This window comes from Pteropus medius, unplaced genomic scaffold (assembly GCF_902729225.1).
Source record: "Pteropus medius unplaced genomic scaffold, Ma_sr-lr_union100, whole genome shotgun sequence".
In the NCBI taxonomy this organism is placed as follows: domain Eukaryota; kingdom Metazoa; phylum Chordata; class Mammalia; order Chiroptera; family Pteropodidae; genus Pteropus; species Pteropus medius.
The window spans coordinates 53,110-69,246 of NW_024349519.1; the positions used below are offsets into that span (position 1 = coordinate 53,110).

Sequence of the window (16,137 nt, forward strand, 5' to 3'; positions counted from 1 at the left end):
CTTAATAATGGCCCCTAAGTGCAGGAGTACTATGCTGGCAATTTGGATATGCCAAAGAGAAGCTGTAGAGTGCTTTTGTTTAGTGAAAAAGTTTTTGACTTAAAGAAAAAAATTGTATGAAGTTACTAAGATCTATGGTATGAATGAATCTTCTATCTGTGAAGCTGCCTAATTTATAAATTAAACTTTATCATAGGTCTGTATGCATAGGAAAAACAGTATGTATAGGGGTTGGCACTATTCTTGGTTTCAGGCATCCACTGGGGGTCTTGGAATGCATCCCATGTGGATAAGGGCAGGGGGTAGGGCACGAATGTATCATAATTTTTAACTTGCTAATATACTGCCTTAAAATCTGGGGGTAAAGAGTAATATATGTAAAAAAAATTCAGTTTTGTTTGAAATAAAAGTGAACCTTCCAACGGCCTCTGACCTCTGCTCCTGTTTCCTTCCTTACAACCACTGTTCCCAGTTTCTTATGTGTTTTCATAGAGGTACTCTATATTCAGTCTTTAAATCATTTATTCATAACACATTTTGCTAAAAATCTATATGCCATGCCTTATATGCCAAGGATACATACAGCTGTGAACAAGACAAAGTTCTTCCCATCAAGGAACTTATATTCTTTGAGAATAGATCATAAATAAGCTAATCTATAACCATAAGAAGTATATTTTAAAAAGAGCAGTCTTTTTGAGGTGACATTTAAGCAGAGCAGAAGTGAGGATGAAAGAAAGTCATGTGAGGATATGGGAGAAGAACGTGCCAGGCAGTGCAGCTGAGAACTCCAAAGATCCTGAGGCAGAAACAAGTTTCTTGTGTTGAAGGAATAGTAAGAAAGCCTGTGTGGCCAGAATGCCATCAAGTGGCAGGAGATGAGATAAGATAGGCAAGGCCTGAACATAATGCCTTGTAGGACTTATTCTAACTGTGATGGGATGTCATCACAGGATTCTGAGCAAGAGTGCTGTGATATAATTGACATTTTAAATAAATCGCTTTGCTTGCAGTATGGAAAACTATTAGAGCAAGATAACCAATTGGATGCCTGTTGCAGTAATTCAGATGAGTATAAACTAAGGTAGTAGTGACTGTAGATGGTGAGAAGTGGTCAGATGGAACATTATATTTTGTGGCAAGAAACAATTAGACTTGAAGAATAGGGGTTGGAGTAGAGGGAGAGATTATCTACAAATGGATAGCACAAGTGAATTTCTTGGGGTGATAGAATTAGATCTTGATTGTGGTGGTGGTTAGACAACTCCATGCATTTGTCAAAACTCATAGACTTATATCCAGAGTAAATGTATCATTTATAAGCTGTGTGACTTTAGGGACATTATCTAACTTTCCAAGCCTCAGTTCCCCTTACAAAGTGATAACTGCCTACACATCACAAAGTTGTTGTAAGGAGTAAATGAGATAATGCTGAAAAAGAACTTTACATTGTATCTGGCCCCAAATGTTATCCTTTAATAATTGTCACTATTAAAGTATGACAGTCTTTCTATACAACACTTCTTTACATAGAAAAGTTAGTTTTTGTCTGTCATGTGGAAATTTATTGCTATACATACTGTACTGTCCGGTGCTAGTCTGATAGATGGGAGTTGGAACAGACATAGAAGTAACAGCAGAAACTCCAGGGTTTTCTCCGTCTCCTTTTCTGCCCCGTGTATCTTCAGAAGATAGGTCTTTCAAAATTTTTCTGTGAAAAATAGAACTCTATTAATGTTGGTAAAAAGGACAGCTTTACTAAAAAAAAAAAAAAAAACAAAAAAATCTGCTAAATAAACTGTTTTCAATCTCTGGTTAAAAGTACAATAATCTACTAGGCACCTAAAATGTGTCAAGGAATCCTTTGTCTAGCAAATACTATTGTTCTGGTCTACAGCAGGCTAGTTGTTATATTTTAGTTCATTAGTATTTGAAAAGAGACACTGAATGAAAACTCATACAGAGTGCCTTTAGATGTATAAGGCCCGTATAGAGGTATAAAATACAATTTTCTCCAACAGGAGAGATGGCTCCATTTTGAGGTAGTTCATTAATTAACAAAGTACTATTCATTTTCTAAACAGTGTCAGTGACCTTGTTTTAAAAAGATCAAATTTATTTTTTCAACCTTCAACTCTGTAGTGGAAGAGAAGCCCACAGTTCTCAGAAAAAAAAAAATTAGAAATACTTTAAAAATACAGAGTATTGGTGATAAAACTGCTTATTTTAACAAGAAGAAGTAAATAAGATCCCACAGTATCCCTCAGACTTGGTAAAATGGGACTCATGACAGGAATAAGGGATGGAAAAAGCTTCCTTGCCGAAAAGAAAGGTCTTCCAAAACACAATCAGGGGAGGAGGGAGAAATAAACATTATTTGTTTCTGGAAAAATAAGAAAAATGTTTACTCAAGAATTCCATGTTCACTGTAGAAAAAAAAATCGGAAAACTGATATGTACTTGTGTGAACACAGTTAACAAAAAAGAATCACAAAAGAAAAATCCCTTAGCATTAAAAGGGAGCTTTCATGTTACTATGTTCCAGCCCGTGAAGAAATTCCCTCTCTACATTCCTAACAGCATCTACTTCCAGGAATAGGCATCCACAAATTCCAAAATGCAAACGATGCAATTATTGAAGAGTCAGAGCCCTTATCAGACCCAGTGCTGGTTCTACCTAGTAAAGCTGGAGAAATTTAAGCTTGACATAATCATAAGTTTTTTTTTTTTTCTATGAATATGTTAAAGCAATCTTGCATTCCTGGGATAAATCCTGCTTGATCATGGTAATATAATACCTTTTATATGCTGTTGGATTCAGTTTTCTAATAGTTTGTTTAGGATTTCGTGTTTAGATTCATGAGGAATATTACAGTTTTATAATCTAGTGAGTATAAGCCATGTCTTATTATAATTATTAATATCTATTACAATTTTATTATTTGCTTTCTGGTTTTTATTGTTAAATTCTTCTGCATTGAGTTATTTAAAGATTTTTCAGAATTATCTATCTGACTAAATCATATGTATAGTATTTTTAGTAGTCGCTCTAGAGTGTTATAATACACATACATACCTAGTCTACTTAGAATCATTATTTCACCACTTCAAGTGAATCTTAGAAATCATACCACCATATGAAATTTCTTTATCCTCCCCTCTGTATGTTGTATAATTTTAAAAAAATTCTTTTAAATTATAGTTGACATACAATATTTTGTTAGTTTCAGGTGCACAACATAGTGATTAGACGTTTACATACCTTACAATGCAGTCGTCTTATTTATTACACCTGCCTACATCGAAAACCCCATCAATGATTTATCTTTTCAACCATCAAACATTTTAAAGAATTCAGTAGAACAGTCCATTATATTTGCCCAAATCTTGCTGTTTCTTCATTCCAATTCTTCCAAATTTCTATCTTATGAACTTTCTTAGCAGTTATTTTAGAGCAGTTCTGCTGTCAATGATTTCTTAGTTTTCTTTCATCTTAGAATATTTCACCGGCATTTCTGAGGGATATTTTTACTAGATACAGAATTCTGGATTGACAATTCTTTTCTTTCAGAACTTTAAAATGCTATTTCCTTTCCTTCCAGCCTCCATGGTTTTTGACAAGAAATCTGTAGTCACTCACATAGTTCCTTTAGAAGTAATGTGTCATTTTTCTCTGGCTGCTCACAAGATTTTTGTCTTTAGTTTTCAGCAGTCCGATTATGATGTGTCTGGAAAGGGATTTCTTTGTGTTTACCCTGTTTAGAGTTTGCTGAATTTTTTAAATTGTAGGCTTCACCAAATTTGGGGACATTTCAGCCATTATTTCATCAAGTATTTTTTTCTGCAACATTATTTTTCCTCTCCTATGACTCAAATGTTAGATCTTTTGGTACTGTCTTACAAGTCCCCAAGAATTTGTTAATTTTTTCAGATTGTTCAGCTTGGATAATTTCCATTGAGCTACCTTTGAAGATGATTAGCTCCTTATCTCTATTCTCTTACTGAACCCATCCAGTTAGGTTTTATTTCTGTTAATGTATTTCTCAGCTCTAAAATTTCTATATCGTTCTCTTTTTCTATCTTCCCATTCACCCTTACTTGTTAGAACACTTTAATAACAGCTCCTTTGTAACAGCTCCTTTGAAGTCCGTCACATAATTCCAACATCTGTCATCTAGGAGAGAGCATCTGCTGACAGTTATGTCCTATGCAAGTTAGATTCTTCCAGGTTCTTTGTATGCTAAGTAATTTTGGACATTTTTAATATTGTGATATCCTACTCAGTTCTTGTTTCTATGGAGAATTTTTGATATTCTCATTTTAGCAGGCCATCAACCTGGTTGTGCCCAGGCCACAAGTTCTGATCAACCTTCTATGAGTTGTGATTCCAAAGTCAATTCAGATTTCAAAGCCTTTTCAGTGCAATTCCTATCTGGTCCACGTGTTCCCTATGTAGTGGCCAGTCTGGGACTTTAAGCCATCATCTTCCTAATATATATAGTTCAGTCTCAAAGTCAATGTATACTAAGGAAGCCCATTTTTATTCCTTATTTGCTAAAAACTTGAGTGAGTACTAAATTTTATCGACCGCTTTTTCTGCACTTTTTGAGCTGAGAATTAGCAGAAACAATATATAATCATCTATAGTGGTTCATTTCCTTGTATGTTTGATGATTTTTCACTGAATTCATATTTGATTGATCTTAACTGGTAGTAATCCAGAAAGTTTAATTTGGGGAAACTTCCTTTCAGATGTTATAGCTTTTTACAGGTATTCTAGCTTAATACAGAAATCTCAGGTTCAGACTTACTGCAGTAGACCTAAAGCAATGGGTATATCTTGGTTTTTGTGCTTGTTTTTACTTCCCGTTCTGGTTTCAGCTCGTATATTTGAATATATATGGTTTTTATGTTTACTAGGGGAGGGTACTGAGATTTCTATTATTTCCCATATATGTACAATGTATTAACAATTTTTTTTTTATCTAGGAGCTGTTTTGTGCTGGGAATTTTTGGAAATCCCATTTTTTGGAAGTTAAACTTTTTATTTGCACTCTTTTGGTGACTGCCACTAACAGTCTAAGCTAAGTCTAAAGGTAATTAATACAAGACTTCAATAGACCTGTTGGAGGAGGTAAACCAGAGGACGTGACTGCTGGTTGACTCACAAGCCAGACCTGGACAATCAAATGCTCCTCATCCCCTCCCCTGTCCTTGGAATGTATGCGCTGCCTACCACTCTCAGTGGGAGCTCTTCCAAGGACATAGCCTTGGGAGACTAAGGTGTTGCTGAGACCATTTGGACAACATGTGTGACTGAACCCAGTTAAGGCCTCTATATATACTCTTAAGATTCTGGTGGTAGAGAAGAGATCTATTCATCTTGCAGCCACCCCAAACAAACCTTGTAAGTAAGCTCCCTTGCTTACCTGCCAATTTGGAGTGGTCTGCCTCTTTCTTTAGTCTCCCCTTGCCCTCTGTGTATGGGCCAGTTTGTGAACTAACAATTGGCAAGCCAGCCAGGAGACTGGAGAAATAGGCCTTGGGGAAGAGGCATCTGCAAGGGAAATCCTGAGTTGGCCACTGACCTCTATGTGGTTTGTATGCTTGTGGAACACTACATCAGTATGGGGATACCCCCAAAACACTAGCTTCTTTAGTGCTTTTAAGAAACTGCACATAGCTCATTGCAGCAAAGAAAAAAAATGGCTGCCACAGTGGGCTGGCCTATGCTGTGGGCAGTTTGGCTGGCCACCAATGCCCAACTTGAGCTTTAGCTCAAGAAAGTTTGAGGAAGGGCTGAGGTGAGAGAAGGATGTGCAGCTGTCCACTACTCTGCCAGCTTTGGGACTAGAAGAAGACAAGGTGGCAGGAAAGAAAAAAAGCTAGCAACCTTAATGTGCCATTTTGCAAAGCTAAGAGGTCACAAACTGTCATAGAATAAGATCTGAGTGCTGTGACAAAGCCTAATTAAGATGCTACGAGGTAAAATCCCTGGGAAAGTGAGGAGAGCAAAGGGGAGGATGAGCGGTGATTGATGATGAAATGAATAGAGTGACCTATGTGGCCTGACCCCTAATACAAAGGAACATTTTAAACACTAATTACACTAGACTTCTGATAACAGAAAAATACATCTCAAAACGTGTAGGAAAAAAACTTGCATTCTTTCTGTCCCTTGAAGACATAAATCTTATGTCTGAAATGTAAACACCCCAGGAGATAAAACACTGCCCACAGAGACTGAAAAAAAAAGTGGGGGTGGGGAGAGAGACTTTTTAAAATACAGACTGCTGTAGAAGCTCCTTGCCCAAAATCTAGTCCAAAACCTTTGTAAGATTGCTCAGGGGCAAATACTAATCTTAAAAGTCTTCTCCACAAATACCAGTAAAAAGCTTTAGCCATGTAACCAGGTAATTGTTCTGTCTGCCAGAGACAATTTAAATTCAACTATTATTTATAAACTATGTTGTTGTACCTAATTCATGGCTAAAGTTTTAGGAGAAAGAATGGAGTCTCTGTTCATGTATGTCTATGGATATATGTTATATACACATAATGTTTTTCTACCTCTAGAGTATATTGCCAAAATTAATTTGTAAAAGAGCTCTACTTAAAGGGCTTGAAGAAAAATAAGTTTTAATATAGACAATGTACTTATGTAAAACTAAATTTTCAACTCCTGGTCAAGATGGTGGAATAGGTAAACACTGTGCTTGCCTCCTCCCACGAACACATCAAAAGTACTACTAAATTATAGAACAACCATTAACAACCACTTGAAGACTAGCTGAACAGAATTCCTCAAGAAAAAGCTACATTGAGACTGGTAGGAGGGGTGGAGATGCAGAACAGGCAAGTCCAATATCTATGGTGTGGTGACTAAGAAACGGGAGGAATGCTGCAGCAATCCACTCTTGAGGAGCAAGGAGGGCATCACGACCCCACACCAGTCTCCATAGCCTGGGACACCAGTGCCAGGAAAAGGAGTCCCCATAACGTGGCTGTGAAAACTAGCAGGGATTGCATCCAAGTGAGACGGAGGGCTACTGGAGACCCAGGAGTCCTTTAAAAGGGACCGATGCAGGGGCAGGAGCTCAAAAACTGCAAGGGACAGATAGGAACTGAACTGACTAGCTTTCAGGTGAGGGCTGGAGGATCAGGGTGGCTCTCTCCAGAGATGGAAGTGCTGGCAGGTGCCACTGTTTCTTTGTGGAGCACTCTTTGCACCCAGCCATCCTGGCACAGGTGGGCACCAACCAAATCCAGGCTCTCCATTAACCTGGCTAACACCATTCACCTCACCAAATTTGTGCACCCGGTCTTAAGCTCTTAAAGTGGCTTTTCCACATAAGCGGCCTCCCTCGGCTTGTGCTATGACCTTTCCTAAAATCTCTCAAAGGTCCACAAACCCAAAACAATTAACTCCATCTGGTCTAGTGTGTCATAGTACAGGACTTTAACTCCCCACTGACACCAGTGGACACATCTTCCAGATGGTTGGCTTCTTTGTGCCCTAAATCTCTTGCTGAGTGGCCCCCAAACCCAGCGCAAGTAGCAACTGGTCTCAGCTTCCATTGTAACTCTCATTAGGTGGCCTTTGAGCCTTACAGAAGTGGCAGCCAGTCTTGGTTTGGAATGTAGCTTCAACTAAATAGCCACATACCCACATAGTGGTGGTTGGCCTCAGCTCACAGCATGGTACCCACCAAAGGGTCCCAAGCCTGGCAATAGTGGCAGCCAACCGCAGATCACTTTGTCGTTACAACCAGGAGGTCACAAGTGATGGCTGACCTTGGCCTGAACCAAAGCCCCTCCCAAGAGGCTCTAGAACTAGCACACTCCATGGTTGGCTTCAGACCACATCAGAGCACCACTCGACCAGCTCCACAAATGACACACTGAAGGGCAGACTTCGCTGGGAGCAGAGTCTTGCTAAAGCAATTCGTGCTCCATGGGGTCAGCCCCTGCACAATAGCCCATCTGCAGTCACGGCCAATCCCACTCACTGACAAGCAAACAGCAATCAAGGCTCAGCTACACCAGGAGGACACAACCCTGAAAGGCCCAGCTCGGGTGACCACCAAGACTGTGCACTAGACCCTTACTACATTAGGCCAGTCTGCCAGGACCGGGACATATAATAGATTTACCTAACACATAAAAACAAACATAGGGAGGCAGCCAAAATGAGGAACTCCAGAAAAAGAACTAAATGAAATGGAGGAAAGCAATCTACCAGATGCAGAGTTCAAAACAGTGGTTATAAGGATGTTCAATGAAATTAGGGGAGGACTAGATGAACTCAGTAAGACCTTCAACAAAGAGATAAGAAATATTAAAAAAAACCAGGCAGAAATAAAGAATACATTACACAGAATCAACTGCAAATTAGATGAAGCAGAGGATTGAACTAGCCATCCAGAAAACAATCGGAACAGCAAAAAGAAAAAAGATAGCTTAAGGGACCCCTACGGCAATATCAAGCATACCAACATTTGTGTCACAGAATACCAGAAGAGAGAGAGCGAGGATTGAAAATGTGCTTAACCTGACGAAGAAAATAGACATACAAGTCCAGGAAGCACAGAAGGTCCCAAACGAGCTGACCCCAAAGCAGCCCATATCAACACACATCGTAATTTAAAAGGCCAAAGGTTAAAGACAAAGAGAATCTTAACAGTAGCAAGAGAAAAGCGGTTAGTGATGTACGAGGGAGCTCCCATAAGGCTGTCAATTGAATTCTCAACAGAAACTTTACAGGCAGGCAGGGACTGGCATGAAATATTCAAAGCGATGAACCAAAGGACCTATGACTAAGGTACACAGCAAGACACCATATAGACTGAAGGAGTGATAGTTTCCCAAACAAGAATATACTAAAGGAGTTCATCACCACTAAACCAGTATAAGAAATGCTAAAGGACTTTTTAAAGAAACATAAAGATAAAAAATATGAGTAAGAAAATACAGGAAAAAAATTCTAATTGAAAACACATAATAAAAGCAGTGGATCGACCAAGTATAAAGCTAGTATAAAGGTTAAAAGTGGATCGACCAAGTATAAAGCTAGTATAAAGGTTAAAAGGTAATAGTAGGAAGGTCATGTGTAATTACAATAATAAATTAAGGGATACACACAAAAGAAGTAAAAAAATAATGACCGAAATATAAATGTGGAAGGGAGAGATTCAAAATTGTGGTGATTTTAAAATGTGTTCAAACTTAAAATAACTGCTATAAATATAGCCTGGTATATAGGAAGCACGTGGTAACCACAAACCAAAACTCTACAAGAGATATACAAGAAATATAGAGAAAGGAATTAAATATAACACTACAGAAAGTCATCAACATATACAAGAGAGCAAGAGAATAAGGAAGGAACAGAGAAGAAACACAAAAACAATAAAATAGCAATAATAACTATACATCTATCAATAATTATTTTAAATGTAAAGTGACTGAATGTTGCAAAAAAAGACATAGGGTGACTGAATGGATTAAAAAAACAAGACCTATACATATGCTACCTACAAGAGACACACTCCAGCTCAAAAGACATACAAAACTAAAAATGTAAAGGAATGGAAAAACATATTTCATGCAAATGGAAATAAAAAAAAAGCTGGGGCAGCAATACTTAGACAAAACTGACTTTAAAACAGGTGCTGTAACAAAAGACAAAGAAGGTATTTCATAAAGATAAAGGGATCATCCAGCAAGAGGACATAACTCAAAATATCTATACACCCAGTAAAGGAGCACCTAACTATATGAAGCAAATACGGACTGACATAAAGGGTGAGATCAACAGTAACAGTCATAGTACAGGACTTTAACTCCCCACTGACACCAGTGGACACATCTTCCAGACAGAAAGTCAACAAGGAAACACTGGCCTTAAATGACACACTAGACCAGATGGAGTTAATTGATACTTTTGGAGCCGTCTCACCCCAAAGCAGCAGAATATACATTCTTTTCAAGTACACCTGGAACATTTTCCAAGATAGACTGACCGCATGTTAGGCCACAAAACAAGTCTCAGTAAATTTAAGAAGACTGAAATCATTCATATTCAGCGTCTTCTCTGACCACACGATATGAAACTAGGAGTCAATTACAAGAAAAAAATGGAAAAACACAAACACATGGAGGCTAAATAGCATGCTACTAAACAATGAATGGGTTAACAATGAGATCAAGGAAGAAATCAAAATACACTTTGAGACACATGAAAATGCAAACACAACGACTCAAAATCTATGGGACACAGCAAAAGCAGTCCTAAGAGGAAAATTCATAGCAGTACAGGCCTACCTCAAGAAACAAGAAAAATCTCAAAAAACAATCTAACCTTACACCTAAAGGAACTAGGAAAGGAACAGCAAACAAAGCCCAAAGTGAGTAGAAGGAAGGAAATAATAAAGATCAGTGGGGAAAAAATGAGTCAGAAACAGTACAAAAGGTCAATGAAATCAAGAGCTGGTTCCTTGAAAAGATAAACAAAATTGATAAACCTTTAACCGGACTCATCAAAAAGGTGGGGGCGGGGGGGGGCGCACAGGATCCAAATAAATAAAACCAGAAATGAAAGAGAAGTGGCAACCACCACCACAGAAATGCAAAGGATTATAAGAAAATATTAAAGAATTATATGCCAGCAAATTGGACAATATGAAGGAAATGGATAAATTCCTAGAAACATACAGTCTTCCAAGACTGAATCAAGAAGGAACAGAAAATCTGAACAGACTGATTACTACAAACAAAATTGTGTCAGTAATCGAAAAACTCCCAACAAATGAAAGTCTTGGACCAAATGACTTCACAAGTGAGTTTTACCAAAAATTCAAAGAAGAATTAACACCTGTCCTTCTCAAACTATTCCAAAAATGTCAAGAGGGAAAGCTTCCAACCTCATTTTACAAGGCCACCATTACACTGATTCCAAAACCAGACAAAGACATTACAAAAACATAAAGTTACAGACTTATATCCCTGAAGAAAATAGATGTAAAAAATCCTCAAAGAAAGAGTAGCAAACAGAATTCAGCAATAAATTAAAAAGATCACACACCGTGGTCAAGTAGGATTTATTCCCTGGACGCAAGGTTGGTTCAGTATCCATAAATCAAATAACGTGATTCACCACATGAACAAAATGGAAGATAAAAATCATATGGTCATATCAGTAGAGATAGTAAAAGTATGTGAATCCAGTAGCTGTTCATGATTTACTAAACAAACAAACAAACAAACAAAAACAGAGTGGGAATAGAGGGAACATACCTCAAATAATAACGGCTACATACAACAAACCCACAGCAATGTCATACTCAACAGTGAAAAGCTAAAGATGTTTTTCTTAAAATCAGGAACAAGACAAGGAGATCCACTTCACCCCACTTTTATTCAACATAGTATTGGAAGTCCTAGCCACAGCAGTATACAAAAAAAAGAAATGAAAGTCATCCAAATTGGACAGGAAGAAGTAAAACTCATTATTTGAAGATGCCATGATACGATATCGAGAGGACGCTTGAAGACAGAAATAAATGGAAGGATATACTGTGCTTATGGATAGGAAAAATTAACATCATTAAAATGTCCACACTACCCAAAACAATCTATAGATTCCATGCAATCCCTAGCAAAATACCAGTGGTACTTTGCAAAGAACTAGAACAAATAATCTTAAAATTTATATGGAACCACAAAAGAACCTGAATAGCCAAAGCAATCTTGAGAAAGAACAAAGTTGGAAGTACCACGCAACCTGATATCAAACTATACTACAAGGTTATAGTAATCAAAATGGCACGGTACTGGCATAAAAGCAGACACATACATCAATGGAACAGAATAGAGAGCTCAGAAATAAACCCATGCCTGTAAGATCAATTAATCTATGACAAAGGAGGCAAGAATATACACTAGGGAAAAGACAGTCTCTTCAATAAGTGGTGCTGGGAAAACTGGATAAATAACAGGCAAAAAAATTAAATGACCAATTTCTTACACCATGTATAAAAATAAACTCAAAATGGATTAAAGACATAAATATAAGACCCAAAACCATAGAACTCCTAGAAGAAAACAAACTCTGTGACATTTCTCTTAGCAATATTTTTTTTTGGATGGGTCTCCTCGGGCATGGCAACAAAAGGAGAAAAAAATGGAACTATATCAAAGTGAAGTTTCTGTACTGTGAAGGCAGCCATCAACAAAATGAATGGAAGAAGATATCTGCCAATGATATATTTGATAAAGAATTAATATCCAAAATTTATAAGTAACCCATACAACTTAACTTGAAAAAAACATAATCCAATTTAAAAAGTGGGCAGAAATGGCTTCAAATTATACTACAAAGCGACAGTAATCAAAACGGCATGGTATTGGCAGCAAAACAGACACCTGGACCAGTGGAACAGAATCGAGAACCCAGAATTAAACCCATATTTATATGGGCAAATAATTTTTGACAGAAAAGCCAAAAACATACAGTAGAAAAAGGAAAGCCTCTTCAATAAATGGTGCTGGGAAAATTGGAAGGCCACCTGCAAAAGAATGAAACTAGACTGTTGTCTATCACCACACACCAAAATTAACTCAAAATGGATTAAGGATCTGAATATAAGACCAGAATCAATAAAATGCATAGAGGAAAACATAGGAACTAAACTCAAGGACCTTGGACTTAAAGAGGATTTTATGAATTTGACCTCAAAGGCAAGGGAAGTAAAAGCCAAAATAAACGAATGAGACTACATCAAACTAAAAAGCTTCTGCTCAGCAAAAGAAACCGTCAACAAGGTAAAGAGAAAACCATCCGAATGGGAAAATATATTTGCAAGCAATGCCTCCGATAAGGTCTAATATCCAAAATACACAAAGAACTCATACGACTCGATAACGACAAAAAAGCAAACAGTCCAATCAAAAAATGGGCAGAGGACTTGAACAGACACTTCTTTTTAGAGGACATACAAATGGCCAACAAATATATGAAAAGATGCTCAACATCGCTAGCTATTAGGGAAATACAAATCAAAACCACAATGAGATACCATCTGACACCTGTTAGAATAGCTCTAATCAACAGGACAAGTAATAACAAATGTTGGAGAGGATGCGGAGAAAAAGGAACCTTCATACACTGCTGGTGGGACTGCAAATTGGTACAGCCGCTACGGAAAACAGTATGGAGGTTCCTCAGAAAACTAAGAATTGATCTACCACACGATCCAGCAATCCCTCTACTGGGTATTTACCCCAAAGACTTGAAAACTCATATCCGAAAAGATATTTGCAAACCAATGTTCGTAGCAGTATTATTCACAGTGGCCAGGACATGGAAGCAACCGAAGTGTCCTACAATAGATGATTGGCTAAAGAAGCTTTGGTACATATATACAGTGGAATATTACTGAGCCATAAGATGAAATACTGCCATTTGCAACAACCTGGATGGACCTCGAGATAATCATGCTAAGCAAAATAAGCCAGACTGAAAGTTGAAAATCACATGATATCACTTATATGTGGTATATAAACCTAAAAGCAACAAATGAAGAGACTCAGGGACATGGACAATGGACTAGTGATTACCGGAGGACTGGGAGTGGGGGAGGAGGGAAGAAGTAGATGGAGTAAAGGGAGTCAAATATAGAGAGGTAGGGGGAAGGTGAAGTGGGTAAAGGGGATCAAATATATGGTAGCTGAAGGAAACCGGACTTCGGGTAGTAATCACACAATATAATATACAGATGTCAAATTACAATGTACATCTGAAAATTATATAATTGTATTAACCAATGTTACCCCAATAAACTTAATTTAAAAAAATAAAAAATAAATGGGCAGAGGACCCGAATAGCCATTTCTCCAAAAAGGACACACAGATGGCCGACAGACATATGAAAAGATACTCAACATCACTAATCATCAGAAATGCAAATTTAAAAAAAGCACAATGAGATGCCACCTCACACCTATCAGAATGGCTATCACAAATAAGTCAACAAACAACAAATGTGGGCAAAGATGTGGAGAAGAGGGAACCCTTGAGCACTGCTGGTGGAATTACAAATTGGTACAGCCGTATGATGGAAAACAGTTTGGAGGTTCCTCAAAAAATTAAAACTAGAAATACTTTATGACCCAGCAATTCTACTTCTGAGTATTTATCTAATGAAACCCAAAGCACTAATTCAAAAAGATGAATGCACCCCTATGTTCACTGCAGCACTTTTTATAATAGCCAAGATATGGAAGCAACCTCTGTGCCCATCAGTAGACGACTGCATAAAGAAAATGTACATATAGACAGTGGAATATTATTCAGCCATAAAAAAAGAATGAAATCTTACCACTGCAAGAACACAGACGGACCTAGATGGTAGGTATTATGCTAAGTGATGGCTGCCAGATTGGAAGAGGGTTAGAGAGCTGGTGAAAAGGTAATGGGATTAAGAAATACAAATTGCCAGTTATTAAAAATAGTCATGGGGATGTAAAGTACAGCATAAGGAATACAGTCAATAATATTGTAATAACTATATATGGTGTCAGATGGATACTAGACTTATCAGGGTGATCACTATGTTGTACACCTGAAACTAATAATATTTTAAGTCAATTGTACTTAAATCTTAATTTCAGCCACTAAAAGGACAGTTTTCTTGGACTGTTTGTTATTGATAAGACTTCAAAAAGCTTTTATTCACCTTTTAAGTAGTCTGCCTAGGAAACAAAGATTCTGTATTTTATTAAAACAATTTCCTGTGGTTCATGTTGTCTTTTCTTTTTTTTTTCCTTATCGCCTACAGCACCTGGTATTCCTAGGTGGTCTTCCATCTAAGTACTAACCAGGCCCGACCCTGCTTAGCTTCTGAGACCTGATGAAATCAGGCGTGTTCAGGGTGACATGGCTGTAGACTCATTTGTCTTTATCAGGTCTCCTGATTACTTAAACAAACTGAGTCTTCTCTTTTAGGAGAGATTTTTTTTTTTTAATATAACTTTGTTATTTTCTATATTTGCCTTTGAAGTCTTTTGTCACTTTGGTTAAACAGATAAAATAAGCATGATCTTATTTAATCAAGTATTTTAAAACCTTTTGATATTTTTGACAAATTTCCCAAAAATAAATTCTAAACGAAGCCTTGCTGACCTTTAACTTTGGGATTTTCCAAAGGGTCCCTAGAACATTTCTCAAAAGATGTGTTCTCTTTCAAAGGGAGATGTTAAACTAATTAGGCTATATGTTAAATTATACCAATGTATTGTCAAATAAGAAGTGATTCTAAACTTTCTTTAGGGCATATTTGTATTAAATTCTTAAAAATCTGATATGTCCTGGTACAGTGTCATCAGTCATAATTTTAAAATGTGACAGAAATAACCAACTTCCTTATCAACTGCATTACATTGAATGCTCAAAGAGATCTAGTTTAACTATGACCATTCTTAAATATTTCATCATTTATAGTTATTGTTTTACTCTGAAGCTTTTTCAAGTGTTCCTGCAAAAGGGCTTCATCTCCAAGGAGATTCTTGAGAAAGACTGACAAGTACCGGTTTCTGGTAACTAAGATCAATTTGCCTTCATGTAGGAGGGACAATAATAGACCTTTCAAGTGCTTACCCAACACTACCTGCCAGCCTCACAATATGTCATGGATGGTAGCCCAAGATCAGTCCCTGTTTTCCTTCCCCACATCAGTAAAATGGACCCATTACACTGATGATATAATGTTAATATGTGAAGACTTGCCTCTGTTGCAGGACACTCTGCAGACTTTGCTGGAACATCTGTGAGGGAGAGGATGGGCAGTGAACCTACAGAAAATTCAAGGTCCAGGCACTACCATAACGTTTTTGGTTGGTAAGATGTCCTAGAAGTTGTGATTGATGAAGTACAACCCTATTCAACCCCTAAGAACTATAAAGAGGCACATGCCTTTGTAGAGATTTGGGGGTTTTGAGGACTTTTATCGCCTATCTGGCACAGTACCCTCGTCCCTTATATAGCCTGGTGAAGAAAGAGCATAGGCGGGACTGGGGATGAGAGCAGCAAGCTGCCTTTGAGAAGGAAAAAATACTAGTGAAGCAGATTAAAGCTCTGGG

At 37.5% G+C, this 16,137-nt stretch overlaps 1 protein-coding gene and 1 pseudogene across 8 annotated transcripts in view; both read right to left on the bottom strand.

The window, feature by feature from the left end:
- The window catches only part of ATF1 (activating transcription factor 1), a 58,820-nt gene that overhangs the window by 17,205 nt on the left and 25,478 nt on the right, over positions 1 to 16,137 (bottom strand). For all 8 annotated transcript variants that reach the window (XR_005657154.1, XR_005657153.1, XM_039882056.1 and 5 more), the window contains one exon: positions 1,581 to 1,711. Coding sequence is in view for 6 of the 8 variants with exons in the window: in XM_039882053.1 (XP_039737987.1) it covers positions 1,581 to 1,711 (131 nt within the window). In the remaining 2 variants the exon portion in view is untranslated. The remainder of the gene's footprint in view (positions 1 to 1,580; positions 1,712 to 16,137) is intronic.
- On the bottom strand, positions 14,829 to 14,947 carry LOC120618763 (uncharacterized; annotated as a pseudogene).